The following is an 18,467-nucleotide window of genomic DNA, read 5'->3' as shown; positions in this document are numbered from 1 at the left end:
TCCTGGAAATTAGAAGCTGAGTGTTGAACTTATAGGGCATAGACAGGGTGAAGAGCCAAGGTACTTTCCCGAGGGTGGTGGAGTCCAAAACTTGAGGGCATAGGTTTAAGGTGTGAGGGAAAATATTTAAAAGGGACCTAAGGGGCAATGTTTTCATGTAGAGGGTGATGCGGGTATCAAAAAAGCTGCTAGGTGTGGTGGTGGAGGCGGGTACAATTACACCATTTAAAAGGCAGCTGGATCAGTGTCCAAATGGGAAGGGGTTAGAGGGATTTAAGCCAAATGCTGTCTGACAGAACTAGATGAATATAGGATATCTGATTGGCATGGATGAGTTGGACCAAAGAGTCTGTTTCCGTGCTGTACGTCTCTATGATTCTAGGCTTCTACAGCTGGACCATTGAGTGCAGGTCTGGTTGCCTCACTCTAGCAAGGATGTGATTGCACTGGAGGCATTGCAGAGGAGACTCACCAGGATGTTGCCTGGGTTGGAGCATTTCAGCTATGAAGGGGTCACTGGATTAGTGGTGCTGGAAGAGCACAGCAGTTCAGGCAGCATCCAAGGAGCAGCGAAATCGATGTTTCGGGCAAAAACCCTTCATCAGGAACATCTTGGGCTATTTTCTTTGGCACAAAAAGATTGGGGGGGGGGAGCCTGATAGAGGTGTGTAATGTCATGAAGGGCATGGATAGGTGAGACGGAAAGCAATTGCTCCCCGCAGTTGTAGGGTCAATAGCGAGGAACCATAATTTTAAACGCAGGAGGTTCCGAGGGCTTTTGGGGAAAATCTTTTTCACCCAAAGGATGTTGGGAATCTGGAATGCATGGGCTGTGAGGATAGTTGATGAGGGAAACCATACAACCTTTAAAAAGTACTTGGATGTATACTTGATGGGTCATAACATGCAGAGACAAGGGCGTATTGGAGTAAAGTGGGACATTGTGTATTTTTGGCAGTACAGACTTGATGGGTCAAAAAGGCTCTTTTGTAATGTATGATTTTATGAATACTGCATCTGTTATTCTTCCTCTGCCCTGTTACAATTTGTTGTTGCCTAAGTTGCTGCAAAATATTTCAGTGCAGCTTTTCTTTCAGAAGGACTGACTGCCTTTAAGGGCAGGCTCGCTGTATAACATAGCTCCAGGAGGATGTCAGTGGACTTGTTTTAAGTATAAGGTTTAGAAGATTATTAAATTTTGAGACTGGAGATTAGTTACCTTAGTTAGTTAGATGGCTAGCTTATAATGCCAAAAGCATGGATTAAAATCCTGCACGAGCTAATGTTACCATTAAGGACTCTCCTTTTGCTTGAAGTGTGGTGACTCTCAGGTTAAACCACCACCATCTCATCAGACAGAGTAGCACTATTGGACAATGGTGACTTCACCCTTACCTTTATTTTGGGAATGAAACTTTAAATTGTGGGTAAATGAAGGGCTCATATAACCTGTCCCACAGTTTATATGACAGAAAGCCTGGGTACTTTGTTAGAAATCAAAGGAAGGTTGCTTCATTGAAAGATGCAAGATATTTATGCTTGAAGACAATGGCAGCAGCCTCGGAGTTTATACTGAATCTGGATGTAAACAGTTGGGCTGTAAGTTATCTATTTACTTTTAAGTTGAAAGAGGGAGTTGAGGTTCAGGATAGTCAATTAGCATTTCTAATTGAATGCAAGGTGAATACATTTAACATAACCAGAGAAAAGAGGACAGAGGAAGCCATATTAGAGATAAGTGTTACAGGCTTTCTTACAAATTGCTGAGTATTACAAATCAAAAGAATTCGCTGTGTGATCAGCTGGAAGAAGGTATCGCTTGACTTTTTTTGCTTCCATAATTGGAGAGAGGAGGAAGACAGACTCTAGTTGAAGAAACACATTCTGCAGCCATCTCAAGATTCAAGTGGATTGGCATGATTAAGGCAAGAACAAAAACTAGAAAAGGCTTTACTGTTGAAGATGGATATAGGGGACTCTCTGAAAATTGAGGAAAGCAACTGAACACAGTCACTTGAAGCTACTGTTTGGCAGAGCAAAAATATGTGAAGCTACTGAAAGGTGGAAGCAAATGTGGGCTGTTTCCTAAAAAGAGAGCAGTTCTGTGGAGAATCCAATGTGTGATAATTAAGTGCTTTTATTCAGGGAAAGTTTTACAATGTGAAATTGTATCATGCTATTCTTTTAGATAGTAAATGAAATGAGGGCTCTTGTGGTGCAGTGGTAGTGTCCTTACTTCTGAGCCAGGAGGCCCAGGTTCAAGTCTGACCTGCTCCAGAGGTGTGTAATAGTATCTTTGAACAGAGTGATAACAAAATGTCGAGAGAGTAACTGAAAGTTTTTTTTTAAGAGTTATAAGTTGCTATGAAGATGGTAACAGGTTCATCTACTGAATCAGAGACAGCCGCAGTGACAAGAAGATATTAACCCAGGACTTGCCTAGCTAGATGTTGGAACCATGCATATGAGGTGGTTGTGCGCAGGCATATTACAAATTCTGATCTCCATGGGTAAAAGCCAGGATGACTTTGGTGAGTTTTGAGAAGATTTGTAGGTCAGGTTGAAGTCCTGGATGTAGGTTTGCTCGCTGAGCTGGAAGATTCATTTCCAGACGTTTCGTCACCCTACTAGCTAACATCTTCAGTGGGCCTCTGGGCGAAGGCCCACTGAAGATGTTATTCTATACAAATAACTCTTTTAAAAGTTTAGACATGCAGAGACCAGCAGGTCACAAACATCACCATTTTATAAACGAGGGCTCAAAGTACATATACTATTAATGACTTCAAGTGCATTGGCTGTGTTAGAAACATGCAGCAGAAATCACAGAAAGTGTTTTTAGTGAGAAGGGTTGTTTGCAAAGATGTTATCCAAACATCAATTATCCGAATTTTTGATTATCCAAACAAGATCTCAAGGTTTCGTAAAAACATTACATCAAAGAGGTGTTACCGACACTAGTGCGACAATCACATCTTTTGTTTACAATGATTAAAAATGAACCCGGCTGACTGAAATGCTGCCAAGAACAGTTCTGGACATCGATGGGATCCCAGGCACCATCTCCAAATGACTGACCTCTCTATCTCTCACTGACACTCTCTCTCTTCAAACAAAGACAGAAAGATTGACAATCTGGGAAAATTCAGAGCACTGAATATTCTCAACTATAGAATACACCAGCTTATTACAAAGGCTTCCCATCTGAGTTTTTGAAATAACAGTCCTGCATTCACAAGAACACTAAAGTTAATTGTTATCTTTCTTTATCCAAATTTTTCATGAATAATTAAAAATACAACAGATGTCTGGGTCACACTCATACAGAGCAGCTTTGCAGCAGTCCTCTAACTTTACAACTGGCAGATGTGAAAACTGTCAGCTTGCTCTGAGAAAAGAAGAAGATGTGTTTTGCATAAATCTCAATTTGATTCACATCATGCCGACACATGCCTCCGTGTAGGAAACAAATGGAAAAAAAAACACCAGAGTTTCCTGGAATTCCTTCGCTCGGTTTGTATTTTCCATGTTCTTGACAGTGCCTTTGAAGTTGCTATTTTCAGTCTCATCTCCCAAAGGCAGCAGCAGTCTTGCTGTTGGTGTCCAGTCCGGCTGCTGTCTCTATTCCATTACTTCATTTTGTTCCGGAGTCCCATTGGGGAGAAGAGATAAGAGGCATCTGGCCGCTTCACTCTATCCACTGGCTGAAACACGGAGGGTTGAAAGCACATGGTATTGTGGGGAGTTTACTGACCCACTGCGATGCTGCCTGGTCTCCTGAAAGAGGAGCAGACTCAGCAAGCGCTCGCTATGTCAATCCCATTGAAATGAAACAGTAGTGGAAAGAAGGCTCCAGCAATGCTGTAAGTCCCTTATATACACACACACACACACACACACACACACTCGTGTGTCTGCTCAGAGACAGGGAGCAAGGCAGACAGAGAGAAGAAAAAAGAAACTTCAGAAAACTCAGAGTCTCACAGGAGAGGCATTGGATCAGTTATCCGAACGATCAGTTATCTGAACAAAATACTCCCTGTTTGTCTCGTTCGGATAATCGAGGTTATTCTGTATTTCCTTTTGTCTGTGCCAATTTAAATACTGTGGCATTCAGGAAATTGATGCTTCCCTTGTGTATTGTGGCACTAAGTTTAATGGAGCAGTGATGATTTTAAGGATATGGATACCTTCTATGTGACACCAAATCTGCCATATCTTAACATATGTTTCTCCAATTACACAGTAGTTGCATTCCAGCAAAACCTTGCTTAATAGAAATAATGGGGCCGATGGAAAAAGTGGGGTTAGGAGCAGACGAGCAATAAATATCACTCACAAATGCTCAAAAATCACCAAAAGTCTAATCCAAAGTATAGCACAGCCTGAATGGAAGTTGAAATCATATTTATTAACAAAAGTCAATTTAACACAGTACATTTAAAAAAAATCTAAGAAAGTTGCTCTCTGTACCCTACCTGTCACAGAAAGCTGCTCCTTTGGCAGCTGACATTGTGCATGTGCAGAACGGCATGAAGACCGGCACTAACACTACGAATGTGCAAAATAGCACAGAGACATCAGTGCATGCGCAGAATGGCAAGAAGGTCAGCACGTGTGCAGAATGGCACTGAGATTTCAGCGCACATATCGGCACATGCGCAGACTGAAGCACGTGGACCAATCCCTGCTGGAATCGTGCTATTGCCAATAGAGATAAGTGTTCTCTAAAATGTCGTTCCCTAATTCTTCAGCGAAGTTATAGCCAAATTGCTCTGCCAAAACGTTCGTTATCCCAGAACTACCTGTACAGAAAATATTCATACTCTGACTGGATAGCCTAAAGAAGGAGTTATTGAGTTTGAAAAGGGATCCCTGAAAACCAAAAGTTAGTACACAAAAATCAAAAAGAATGTCGCAAGCTTGTGCTGTAGTCTGCTGAAGTTAAATGGCTCTTCACTACGTACTGCACATAGACACAACTCAAAGATTTTCTCTCTTGCTCAATGCTCCTATTACCAACTAAAGTAACAACTGCAAGTTATGTGGTAGACCTTAAAAGAAGAATAGTAGACTGTGAATCTCCTTTTAGAGGAGGTGCACCCTGCAGATATTACCTCTCCTTTGTACCAAGCAAGAAAGCCATACAATTCATTGGACCTGACAATTTAACTCAAGTTTTGAGGCTCTTCTCTACCCATCTTCTTTGATGGTGTAGCAGGTGACACAAGGTGATAGATTTTGTCTTGGGGGTAGTGGTAGGGAGATGGAAGGAATGTGGTCTCTTTGCAAGCTGATTTGGCACTGACAAATATACCTAATTCAGAGAAATGTGCTAAGATCAGAAAAAGTGACTAAGGTTAGTAGGAAAACAGGCAATTACTATTAGTTACTTGATGTCTGGATATATAAAGGGAAATAGCTGATACTGGGGGAGGTGGGTTTTTGGTATACATTATGGGAGATGTGCTATACACACACACAATCCTTTCTGCCAAAGAAAAATAAGCTTGGTTAATTAGTAAACTTAGTATACTTACCAGCATCCACAGCATTATGTAGCATGAATATATTATCAGGAGCAAAACCTAGCTCTATCATTACTCTACATTGATCCAATGTTTCTGGGAAATTGTCCAGTACCCAACCCCCAGCCACAAGATGATCAGGATTCTTCACTTTCTGTTCTTCCAAAATCTGCAAAACATATAAATTACAAATAACAGTGCATGCAGGTAACTGTATGTGTCAGTTCCATTGTTATAGCCATAACTATCAGCTGTGGCTCAGTGGTAGCGCTCTTGCCTCTGAATGAGAAGACTGTGAATGAAAATTCTCTGTAAAAAATCTGGACGACACTCCAATGCAGTACTAAGTGCATAATATATTGCTAGAGGTGTTATCAATGTAGGTAAAACCAATTTAAAAAGGCATTTTTATGTTGTAATTAAGTTGAGGGAACAGACAAAAGAAAGAGCTGCTGTTGATGAAAAGTCACTCTCCTGAAGCAAAATGGAACTGTTGACCAGGCATGAAATGGAACTGTTGACAGGGGAAACACTAGAGAGGCTCCTTTTCATATCTGACCAGCAACTGTGGGCAGATCGTTTCATCTTCTTAACTGTGTGCGTCCCAAAAATTAGAATCAGCAAATTTAGTGTACATTAATGCAATACAGACTAATCAGAATTGAAGTAAAGGAATATTTTTCAGGTAGAAGGTGGAGGGAATTGCTGAGGTGGAGAATGGCCAAACATTAAATCCAGGGAGAAAAACTAAAATCTAAATTCTAGCTTATGTGAGGCTTGTTATAATGATGTCAGTGAGAAGTGTATCATTTCATTAAAAGCAGGCTCGTGGGCTCATTTTCAAAAAGCTGACAAAATAGGTGCTGGTTAACTGCAAGCCCATTACTCAGATCACTGAATGTAAAAGCACAAAAATTATTATCAGGAAATTTAACCATATCTTACTAGCACAATGGTATAAAAACAAAAATTGCTCATGAAACTCACCAGGTCTGGCAGCTTCTGTGCAGAGAAAGCAGAGTTAATGTTTTGAATCCAATATATCAATAATTTGGATGTGAATGTGGGAAGTATGGTCAGTAAGTTTGCACATGATGCCAAAATAGGTAATATGGTCAACAGTGAAGAAAGTTACCTTAGAGTACAGTGGGACCTTGATCAGATAGGCCAATGGGCTGAGGAGGGGCAGATGGAATTTAATTTAGATAATTGTGAGGTATTACAAACCAGAGCAGGACTTAATGATAGGGCCCTATTTTTGGAGAACGAGGAAGCCTGGGGATGTAGGTGCATAGTTCCTTGAAAGTGGAGTCACAGGTAGACATGGTTGTGAAGATGTCATTTGGCAAGCTTTCACTCATTGGTCAGAGCATTATGTATAGAAGTTTGGATGTCATGTTGCAGCAGTACAGGACATAGGTGAGGCCACAATTCTGGTTGCCACATACAATTCTCGTCATAATTCTATGGGAATAATGTTGTCAGGACTGGAGGGTTTGATTTATAGGGAGATTTGAATAGGCTGAGTCTATTTTCCCTGGAGGGTTGGAGGCTGAAGGGTGATCTTACAGAGGTTTATAAAATCATGAGGGTCATGGCTAGGGCAAATAGCCAAGGTCTTTTTCCTAGGGTGGGGGAGTCCAAAACTAGAGGGCATAAGTTTAAGGTAAAAGGGAAAACAAAACTTAAAAAGGATGTGAGGGATAAATGTTTCACTTAGAGAGTGGTGTGTGTGTGTGGAACAAGGTGCCAGAGAAAGTGGTGGAGGTGGGTACAATTACAGTATTTAAAGGGCATCTGAATGGGTATATAAATAGAAAAGGGTTACAGGGATGTGGGCCAAAAGCTGGCATATTGGACTAGGTCAGATTGGGATGTCCGGTCGTCATGAACGAGTTGGACCAAAGAGTATGTTTCCATGCTGTATGACTCTATGACTTTAAGAAGCAGATGAACTCACAAATAAGATTTTAGTTGCACTTCTAACTAAGGGTTGTAAGCATTCATTACTTGTAAGCATTTATGACCATTAGCATCTCCTTTGCCTTTTACTCACTCCACTTGCTTCTGCTCCCTCCATCTCAACAACGTAAAACCGTAATTTTTCCCAAATTCTTATTTCCAAAGAAGAATCACAATGAGTCTCAAAAATGTTAAATTCAGGCAGAATCTTACAGGATCCTGAATTACTTAGGTTATGGCAAGAAAATTGTGAAAAGTTCAGCAAAGCCTTTCTCGACATTGGGAAAAACTAGCTGTGTTTTCCAACATTTCAATCTTCCCAGGTGGCAAAACATTGCTTGTGCACCACTGTCACTTGTGGGATGGATTTGTAATACTGTATGATGTACCATGAGTGCTTGGAACAAGAACCTGGACTGCCCATTCTAAATTAATGCCTAATATTTACATAGCATGAGTGCTTGCAGGTGTGTTTCACCTTTAGTGAATGGGTGTCTGTATGCTGTTGCCTTTTGAAAAAGCTTCAAAATTGAAGTCGCCCTCTCAGAGAACAAAATACTGACCCCATGCACTCCAAGTCTGGTAACAACCATTTTCTGTCTCATTCACCTCTGTATTTTACATTGGAAGTAAAATTGCTTCTCTGATAGGGAGTCTCAGGCTCAACTCTTTCAATGGTGAATACACAAATGCATACAGTTTATTCTTGATAGCCAGACTTGATAGCCAGATTACCAACCCCATTATTCCCCATTCTCCAGCCAACCAGTCTTTTTATATCTTTATCTCCTCTCATGTAGGGCCATTCCTTGAAGTAAACTGTCTCTCTTGTTTAGTGGCATTAGCGTTCTGATGCCATTTCACATGGCTCCCCAAGATCCGGGAAGATTTAACCTGGTGGGCAGATTTCTTCCCTTTAGCAACTCTTCTGGAGTTATGCCTGTAGTTGTATGAGGGATAGTTCGATAATCAAATAGAAAGTGGGACAGTTTGATATCGAGAGAAGATGTAGGCTGTTTCTTTTAGGCTGCCTTCAAAGTTTTGAGTGCTTTTCCACCAGACCATTGGATAATGGGTGGCATGCAACTATCCTAATATGCCGAATGCCATTCAATGTTAGGAAGTACTTGAATTCCTTACTGGGAGACAATGGGGCATTATCTGTGACCAACATATCAAGGAGGCCATGTATTACAAAAAATGCTCACAGCTTTTCTAGCTTGGTCCCATGTTCGACAAATGAACTCTTATGCACGTCCACCACTTTGAGTGGGCACCCATTATGACTAAGAATGCTGAGTGCCTCGAAGGGCTGGCATAGTCGACAAGTAACTGAGTCCAGGGTTTACCCGGCTATTCCCACAAAAGTAGGGGAAATGATGGCAGAAATGTTTGCCCTTGTTGGCACTGTGGGACTATCTCCATTAATGCAGATATGTCTGCATCCAATCTTGGCCACCAGATGTAATGTCTTGTCAACATTTTCATTTTGTACACCCTGGGATGACCCTGGTGGAGTTCAGGCAGTATCTGGCAGCACCCTTTACTCTGGATAAGCGCTCATGCTTCCAATAATAAAATGCCGTCTTCTACTGTGATGTGGTCTTGCTGGATGCAAAAAGGTTTCAATTCTGGGTGTGATGGCCCTTTTCTTTCCCCATCACCATGAGCTGTTTTAATTTTGTCAAGACGGGATCTTTATTGTGTCTACTATCTGATATTATCAGTGGTGATTAGAAGGGTGTCCAGAATGTTTAAAACAAGAACAGATTCTTCCAGTGGCAATACCACCAGTGTATCTGTATCTCAAGGCATCAGCATTTGCCATCTGGTCTCCTGGACAATGTTCTAACTTGTAACTGTATGTACTTAGAATGAGAGCCCATCACTGAATTCAACCTAAAGCTATGGGCAGCACAGCCTTGTCCTTTTAGATGCAGAATGGCAGTAGAGTTGGACGCTGCAACCAGAGCTCCTCTGATTTGCCAGTTGCTTTTCCTTTTTTCTTTCTTTTCTTTCCTTCTCCTTTCTGCAGTCTTTTTTTTCTTCCAAATGTTTAACTTCAAAATTTATGCAGAGGGAATGGAGGAGGCGACTCCCAGACCAGAGGTTGTCACTGGCAAGTCCCAAGATGAGTCTGAGACTAGGTGAGTGCAGGAGTCGAGTTCGAGATCAGGCCAGTGCGAGAGGCAACTCCTGGAGGTGAGTCAAGGGCCGGAGGCCAATGTGGAAGGCAAGTCTGGGTGGGAGTCCCGAATTGGAGGTCATTGCAGGGAGATGATTCCCGAGGGTGAATCCCGAACTGGAGGCAGTCATGGGAAGGCGGGTTCCAGCTTGGAGGCCATTGTGGGGGGTGAGTCCTATGGATGAGTCCCAGTCTGGAGGCCGTCACAGGGAGGTGAGTCCCGTGGGTGAGTCCTGGCCTGGAGGCAGTCATGGGAAGGCGGGTTCCAGCTTGGAGGCCATTGTGGGGGGTGAGTCCTATGGATGAGTCCCAGTCTGGAGGCTGTCACAGGGAGGTCACATCTGGATCAGAGGCCATCGCAGGGGAGGCAAGGCCCTTGTGGACTGGAAGCGAAGCTTGAGTTTTGAAGCATGGTGTAGTGTGGAGACTTGGCATGGTGTAGTCTGGAGACTACACAGACTTAGTGAAAAGGACAGTAATTTGAGTACTTTTTGAAAAAGAAACTTTTATTCTTATGCTAGACTTTTCAAGTAATTTGAATACTGTGATGACGCTGTCACTTTAACAAGGTTATTTTATCCTTGAGTTTTTTTTGAAAGGGGTCATAAAGACAGAGGTACCAACATGTCTGGAAATATCTACTTTAACAATGGCAAGGGAGTGACCAGTTCTCCCAGTTCAGGATTTTTTCTAGTTTGGTTTAGTTGTAGCAGAGAAGTTGCTACAGTGCAAAAAGGTTCCATTCTTAGCAGATGATTCTTGACTGGCTTCTCTCTCTGAAATCTTTCCTGCCTGTAAGAACCTGTGTTTGAATTTATCTTTTGCCAGGGAGTGTGTTTAAGGGACGTTATGGGAATTGGAACAGCTCCCCAGTTAAGTTGCTGTATTGAATCAGTTAAGGGATTCTAAAATCTGTTTTCTTTTGTTCATGTTTAAACTGTAGTCTTTGAATAAATTCTGTTTTGCTTAAAGCTGAGTGGTTTAGCTGTTCCAAGCCAGATGTAGGTGGACTTTCCAAGGTGTGCAATCTCCTGGATATGGGTCTGTGAGTTCTCATTCTTAGTTCAGGCCTTGTGGGTCTCTTTTGTTGTCTCAAGTCTGCATACTGCTAGCAACTACAATGACTTGCCAGCCCAGATCCTGAAGAAACATTTTACTGTTTGGACGAGGCTTAGTTTTGTTTTGGCATTTTGCTATGGAGTCCCTCTTTCAAAATTTGATCTGAGTGAGGCTAACAATTGTCTTCACTTAAGTGGGGTTCCCCAAACTCTGTTGGCCTGCTGAGGATATCCACTTTAATCAGCATACGCTGTAACTCATATGCTCCACTTGTCACATTTTAATGACAAAGTCAATTGTAGTGCCAGTTTGAATTCCAGTTGCACTTCAACTAGTAGGCTCTTTTGTGTGGTCACAGCATTACTACCATAGACCAAACAGTCTCTCAGCATCTCACTAAGGATTAAATGAAGTGAGATGCCTCTGTCAGTAATCTGAACCTTATCAAAAATTCTGACGTGGATTTCCCTGGTTCTAGAACTGCCAAATAAAACCAATAGCATCTCAGAATTAGAGAAAGTTTGGGGTCATAATATTCCTTCACTAATTTCGTCAATACTTGAAAGGCTTTAGTACTTGTTGTCTCAGAAAACATTAGGCTTCTAATAACCAAAAATGCTGTGGGTCAACAAACTGTCAGGAGAATTACTCATTGCTTTTCATTTGCCCCAATATCATTTGCACAGTAAAAATAACACATTCTTTCTACATATTGAGCCCAGTGATCAATGGCAGGATCGAACAAGTAAAGCTTCCCAAATAACAGCATGATGCCAGAAATGCAAACTCCAATTCAAAGACTATCGTTAAAGACTTTCTTCAAGAGTGAATTTTTTTTTCTCATCGCCACTGAAATAACTCCACAGAGGCCGGTATCCCACCTTGAAGTCACGCTTTATTTACACCTGCATATTATTTGACATTGATTCCACTTCCTTAGAGCCAGCCCTCAGACTGCATATAACCTCTGACAGTCCTGTTTTTAATCTATCTGCCAGGTCTCCCTAACTGGACCTCATAGTCTTATTCCAATCACTACACCTCTCTTCCTTAAAACCCCAATTCACAAACATTATTGACATTTATTTTATCCCGTACAGGGATGACATTGGCAAAATAACTGCTAATTCCTTGTGACATTTTGTTATATTCTCCTATTATCTCCCCACATTCCCACCTCTAGGTGACAAATTAGATTAGATTAGATTACTTACAGTGTGGAAACACAAATGTACTTTTCTGTACTGTTAACTGCAAATGTCTGCTACTGCTTCTCTACTTATGTATCTCTCAGCTTAGTTAGCTCAACTTCCATGCCCCCTGTTGCCTTTATTAACATGAGAAGTAGAAAACAAACATTTTGTTGAAGCTCTTCGTCCTGTTGCCACCAGTCTGTTTTCATGGAGACTGTGGTTTACACAGCCTGCTTGGCCTGATGTGATAGGGGAACAAGTTCTAACAAGAAGAGTTCCTTGTAATTAACAAGATAGAGATTACGGCATGTTAGTACTTAGTTACAGGCTACATTGAGATGATAGTCATTGTTATAGAGGAGGTCCAGTTGTTAGGTCTCACGATCTTAAGGTGTACTACTCACAAGTCTGTATGACATAATAGTGAGTGTTTTTAGCTTTCCTAGGTCAAAATTGATTTTAGAATAACTTGCATTCCAGTCAAAATATACCTCCCTTTAGGAGGTGATACTGTTGCCATGTTGCTTGAACATGTGCTGATCTCTCAAATTTTCGACCTCTTCACTTAGCATACTCAGCAATGGCTGTGAATAATAATTTAAATTAGCACATATGATAAAGTATGCATCTACATTTGTACAGATGAATGCTAGTTTGTTGTACATCATTATCTTCATGCCTGTTTGTGAAACCGACTGAACTTCACAGTCCATGAAACATTTTCTTGCATTACTACAATACTCGTTTCTTTCAGATGCTCACTACACTTAACCAAAATAAATGGACCTTTCAAATATATATTCTCTTACCTCTGAAATAGATTTTAACAATGTATCCATGTAGTCATTCATTGGTAGTTGCAAATCATCTTGCATTGCATTCTGAACAGCCTTATTCACAACTTCTTTTACATCTGGGTGGTCCTCAGTTACCTCTGGAATTTTCAATTGTTGTTTTACAGCTTCTAAAAGAGTAAAACAATGTAATCATTAATTTAGACACCAAACTTGACATAAATTTTAAATAAAATTAACATTAGGAAAAATGTTTTTCCAGTCTGACTTTATTTTCCAGCCAGTACCTTACTATACTTTGTAACTGAAGTACAGAACAGATGAACAGGACATTCAGTCAACTGTATATATATCCAACACACTGAGTTAGCTCACTGTTATTACAATTAAAAAACTGTTTCTTAAGGCATTATCTTGCCTGGTTGATGCTTTGGAACTACAAAATTGAAACAATAAATATATTAATAAAGATCTTCCATTTCACAAATGAGGCTTCACGCTAATCAGCATCCAATAACTTGCTCCATAAACTCTGCTCACAGTTTGACAGCTGTAACAAATTCTCTCACATTTGCTGAGACACTCTAAAACATCGTAAAACAAAAACAATATTCCACATAAAACAATCCCAACATTCCACAAAACGTCAATTCATCCGATCTCAAAACTTCAATAGGTCCTATAAATAGTTCCAACACCCAAATCCAGGTCCATTCCTTCACCAATGTTGAATTAGCTCTTTATTGTGCCACACTGCGCATCAAGTTTTTTTTTAAATCATCCATTCATTTTTGAAAGAAATAATTTATAAAGAGGCTAACAACATGGAGTGAAAGCATTACTTCCACTTACCGGAGAAGTTAATAAACGTTTCTGAATAAAGTAATTAATGGTGATTTTGGTCCATAAGCTCAGTTGGGTGGATTGCTGTTTTGTGGTGCAAAGAGATGCCAACATTGTGTGTTCAATTCTTACACCTACAAAGGTTATCATGAAGAACTCTCCTTTTTAATCTCTCCCCTTGTCTGAGGCATGGTGACACTTAAGTTAAACCAACAGTTGCCTCTCTCTAATGAGAGAGCAGCCACATGGTTCAGGAGGGATATAGTGACTTCAGTTTTACCTATTTTACCACTTTAGTTTTTTAAAAGATTATTCATTCATGGGATTCACTGGCTTCATTGGCTCCATTGGCTCAGTCAGCATTTATTACCCTTGGAAAAGTGATATTGAACTGCCTGCTTGAATTGCTGCAATCCATCTGGTGTGAGTACACCCAATATTAGGGGTTGCCAGTGAGGGATCGCTTTGTCTGTTACTGGCAATTTGGCAGAGATAATACAGTGATATTAGGACTGGGGATAACAACTGTTAATTCACAATGAATCTTCTAATATAAGTGCATTTGTACACTTCCTTCTCATCAGTTTTCTTTCTTAAGTGATATCACTATTAGTTTTTCACATACTTGACCTGATTTTACTTTTAATCTTATTCTTCATCAAATTTGCTCTTTCTGCCTTTTATCCTTCTTCTTTCAAAGCCTTGGAACTTTTACTCTCTGTTAAGTCATTTTGCTGGTATTTCTGGCTATTACTTGACTTTTCAACTTTCACTTCAGATTACTGTTCATAGACTTCAGTTCTGCATTTAACATTATTATTCCTCAGCACCTGGTTAGAAAGCTGAGTCTGCTGGGCCTGAATACCTCCCTCTGTAATTAGATCCTCGACTTCTTGTCTGGAAGACATCAGTCAGTCCGGATTGGGGACAGCATCTCCAACACCATCACACTGAGTGCCCCCACACCCCACCTCCAACCCACCGCCGCCACCACCACCCCCAGGACTGTGTGTTCAGTCCACTGCTGTTCACTCTGCTGACACACGGCTGTGCAGTGATGTACAGCTCGAATCATATTAATAAGTTCACTGATGACATGATTGTAATGGGTCTCATAAGTAGGAAAGATGAGTCAACATACAGAGAGGAGGTTCAGCGGTTTACGGACTGTCTCTGAACGTGGACAACATGAAAGAGATGGTTGTTGACTTTAGGAGAGCACTGACCGAGCGCTCTCCATTGGACATTGATGGCTCCCCCATGAAGATCGTGAAGAGCATTGAAATTTCTTAGCGTACACCTGGCGAGAATCTTACCTGGTCCCTTAATACCATCTATAACCAAGAAAGCCCACTAGCGTCTCTACTTTCTGCGGAGGTTGAGGAAAGCCCATCTCCCATCCCCCATCCTCACCACATCCTACAGAGGGTTCATTGAGAGTACCCTGAGCAGCTGCATCATTGACGGGTTCAGGAATTGCACCGTCTCAGATCATAAGACCTTACATTAGATAGTGAGGACAGCAGAGAAGATCATCGGGGTCTCTCTTCCCTCCATCACAAATATTTACACCACACGATGCATCTGCAAAATTAATAGCATTGTGGACAACCTCACACATCTTTCATTCAAATTAATCTCCCTCCTGCCATCTGGCAGAAGATACTGGAACATTTGGTCTCTCACGGCCAGACTGTGCAATAGTTTCTTCCCCCATGTCATCAGGCTCCATAACACTGTATGATCACTCTCTATTCCGTTTGCAATTTTCAGACGACATTTTGAATTGCTGCTAAAATGACGTTTTATTAATGATTGTTCATTGTCACATTGTAATTTGTCCATCACTGTGCCTATTGTCTTGTCTTGTCAGGAATTACTCTGCTGTCTTGCATGTTTTGCACTTTTCTGTGCACTCTATGCTGCCGTGTGTATGAATGTACTGTTGTATAGTCTGTATGTTTATATAGCACCCTAGTCCTGGAGGAATGCTGTCTCATTTTTATTGTACTAATTGTATATGGTAGAATTGACAAATAAGGATACACTACTCTAGTCTGAACATATTGGCATCCATCATAGAATTAGTTCTATAGAAGATTTCAATTGCTTGATTTCAGCATTATTTTGCAGCTTTCAGCTATGCAATATTCACAGAAAATCAATGCCACATTGTCTAAGACATAACTGCAGCTTATTAATCATGACAGGTTACATCCTTGCATATTCATATTTTAACATCTGATGATTTATATATGCAACTTCTCATCTAACAAGCAGGATTTTACACATTTGCTATCAGCCAGATCTCAATGGAGAATCATTGTGTAGTAAGTTTCTGCATAAAAACATGACATATCCCAGCTATAATGCTGAAGACCTCTGCTTCAGAATTATCTGTACAGCTACAATACTGAACTATACCTAACATTGTGGAAAACTGGCTCAGAAGGTCTTGTTTACAGAAAAGAAGCAAATTTAAAATGGCCAAGTGTCATTTTATTAATTCACTCTCAAATTATCAACAAGTGTTGGAAGAAATTATCTGGTATTATCCAGCAGTACTTACATACCACTAACCTGCTCAACAATGTCCAGCTTGGGTTCTGCTAACATCAGCCATTTCCAAGCTTACTTACTGCATTGCTAATTTCATAGAGTAAAAAGGTGAATTTATCAGTTTAAGGCAATGACCTGCTTGGGAGTACCTAATGATATTCCCATGACATTCTGACATTATCATTTTAAAACACCAACCCTAAATATCCTGGGGGGTTGGCATTGACCAAACATAAACTAAAAGACGTATCACGGGGAGATAGTGGCATAATGATAATATCACTAAATTGGTAACCTAGAATCGCAGGTAAATGTTCTGCGCAGATGAGGTTCAACTCCCACAATAGCAGATAGTGAAATTTCAATACAATTATAAAACCTGGAATAAAAGAAGCTAGCCTAGAGGTGACCACATAACCACAATTAATCGTCATTAAAATTTCCTTCCCTTAGGGAAAGACGTCTGCCCATTTGTACCCAGTCTTGTGAATTAAACAGAGGAGGTAGGAACAGGAGTAGGCCATTCCACCCTTCAAGTCTTTTGCTCCATTCATTCTGATCATGGCTGATCATTGAGCTCAATATCTTAATCCTACTCTGCTCCCGTATTCCTTGATTCCTTTAAATAAAAAAAAAATACAGATATATAAGGTTACAGGACGGGGTAAGTAGCAGTTAGCAGTTCCCCTCTTGAACTCCAAAGCCAATCCAACAGCTGCACAGCACAAGGTAAGAGTGCAATGTGATAGTCTCCACTTTCTCAGAGGGTGAAACTGCGAAACTGCAAAAGACTTAATACCATGCAAAACAAATCATTACACTTGTAAATAATTAGTATCTCATTCAATAATGTCAACACCTATACCTCAAGCAGTGTAAAGCAGCTGCAAAGTGCTAACCTATATGAAGTGCTGTAATAATTTGTCAAAGCATATTTGATATCATACTATAAATCCATGACCTTTACAATCAAGGATAAAGACAGCAGGCATATGGAAAAATCATTATCTCCAAATATGAGCACATGATCTTGATCTGTCACCATTCCTTCAGTGTTGTAAAATGTCCAGAACTCCCTAGTTTGTAGCATATGAGAAATCTTTGCCTGATGGACTACAGGAGTTAAAAGGGTGGCCCATCACAATGATCCCAGAGTAAGAGGGATAGTCAGACAAACGCTGGCCATCATATTATTGCCTGTATGCTGTGAATTACTTTTTCCATATTTGTTCATGGGGTGTGGAGATCATGTAGGCTAGACCAGGGTCTATTCTTCATTTCGAATGTAAATATACTTCAAAATTGAGAACTAGAGCATCAAAATCTGAAGAGTCAGTACAATGACAATCTCACATTTCATTAGATTCAAGTAAAAAGAGGAAAAGGACAGAAGGAGCCCTGTTAGGTTGAAGGTGAAACATCAGATATTAATGCCCAATCCATGATTTATGCTTGTCTCCACATCTCAGCATTGTTACAGCACAAAACAAGACCACAGAGCCAATTTTGTTTGTGTCAGTCCGCATGAGCATTTCATGTTATGCCATTTTTCTAAAGTTTTTCCATAACCCTGTAAATTTATTCCTTTAAGGGGAGGCAATGGCCTAATTGTATTATCATTAGACTATTAATCCAGAGAACAGGTAATGTTCTGAGGACCTGGGTTCAAATCCTGCCATGGCTGATTATGGAATTTGAATTAAATAAATACCTAGGATTAAGAATCTAATGATGACCAAGACACCATTGTTGATAGTCAGGGGAAAATCCATCTGGTTCACTAATGTCCTTCAGGGAAGGAAATACTATCCTTACCTGGTCTGGCGTACATGTGACTCCAGGTCTACAGAAATGTGTTTGTCTTAACTGCTCTCTAGGCAATTAGGGATGGGCAATAAATGCTGGCCTAGCCAGTGATGCCCTCATTTTGTGAATGATATTATCTATTATCCATTCTGAACAAGGGTCACTGGACCTGAAATGTTAAGTCTGCTTTCTTTGCACAGATGCTGCCAGACCTGCTGAGTTTTTCTAGCCATTTCTGTTTTTTGGTCTTAGATATTATCTAGCTGCTTTTGGATATTCAGTATCTAAGGAGACACGAATGGTGCTGAACAACGTGCAATCATCAGTGAACATTCCCATATCTGACCTCAAGATGGAGGGAAGGTCATTGATGAAGCAACTGAAGATGGATGGGCCTCATATTCTACCCTGAGGACTTCCTGCAGAAATATCCTGGAACTGAAATTACTGACCTCCAACAACCACAACCATCCTTCTTTGTAGCAGTTATGAATCTAACCAGTAGAAAGGTTTTCCCCAATTCCAAATTATTCCAGGT

General features: G+C 40.5%; 1 protein-coding gene across 1 annotated transcript in view; it reads right to left on the bottom strand.

Annotated features, from left to right (window-relative positions):
* The window catches only part of ak9 (adenylate kinase 9), a 269,696-nt gene that overhangs the window by 128,186 nt on the left and 123,043 nt on the right, over positions 1–18,467 (bottom strand). The window contains exons 16-17 of the mRNA XM_060854563.1: positions 12,737–12,891; positions 5,541–5,697 (exon numbers count right to left, since the gene is read on the bottom strand). Of these exons, the coding sequence (XP_060710546.1) occupies positions 5,541–5,697; positions 12,737–12,891 (312 nt within the window). The remainder of the gene's footprint in view (positions 1–5,540; positions 5,698–12,736; positions 12,892–18,467) is intronic.

Source organism: Hemiscyllium ocellatum, chromosome 3 (genome assembly GCF_020745735.1).
Source record: "Hemiscyllium ocellatum isolate sHemOce1 chromosome 3, sHemOce1.pat.X.cur, whole genome shotgun sequence".
Lineage (NCBI taxonomy): Eukaryota > Metazoa > Chordata > Chondrichthyes > Orectolobiformes > Hemiscylliidae > Hemiscyllium > Hemiscyllium ocellatum.
This window is presented reverse-complemented; position numbering and strand designations above follow the sequence as displayed.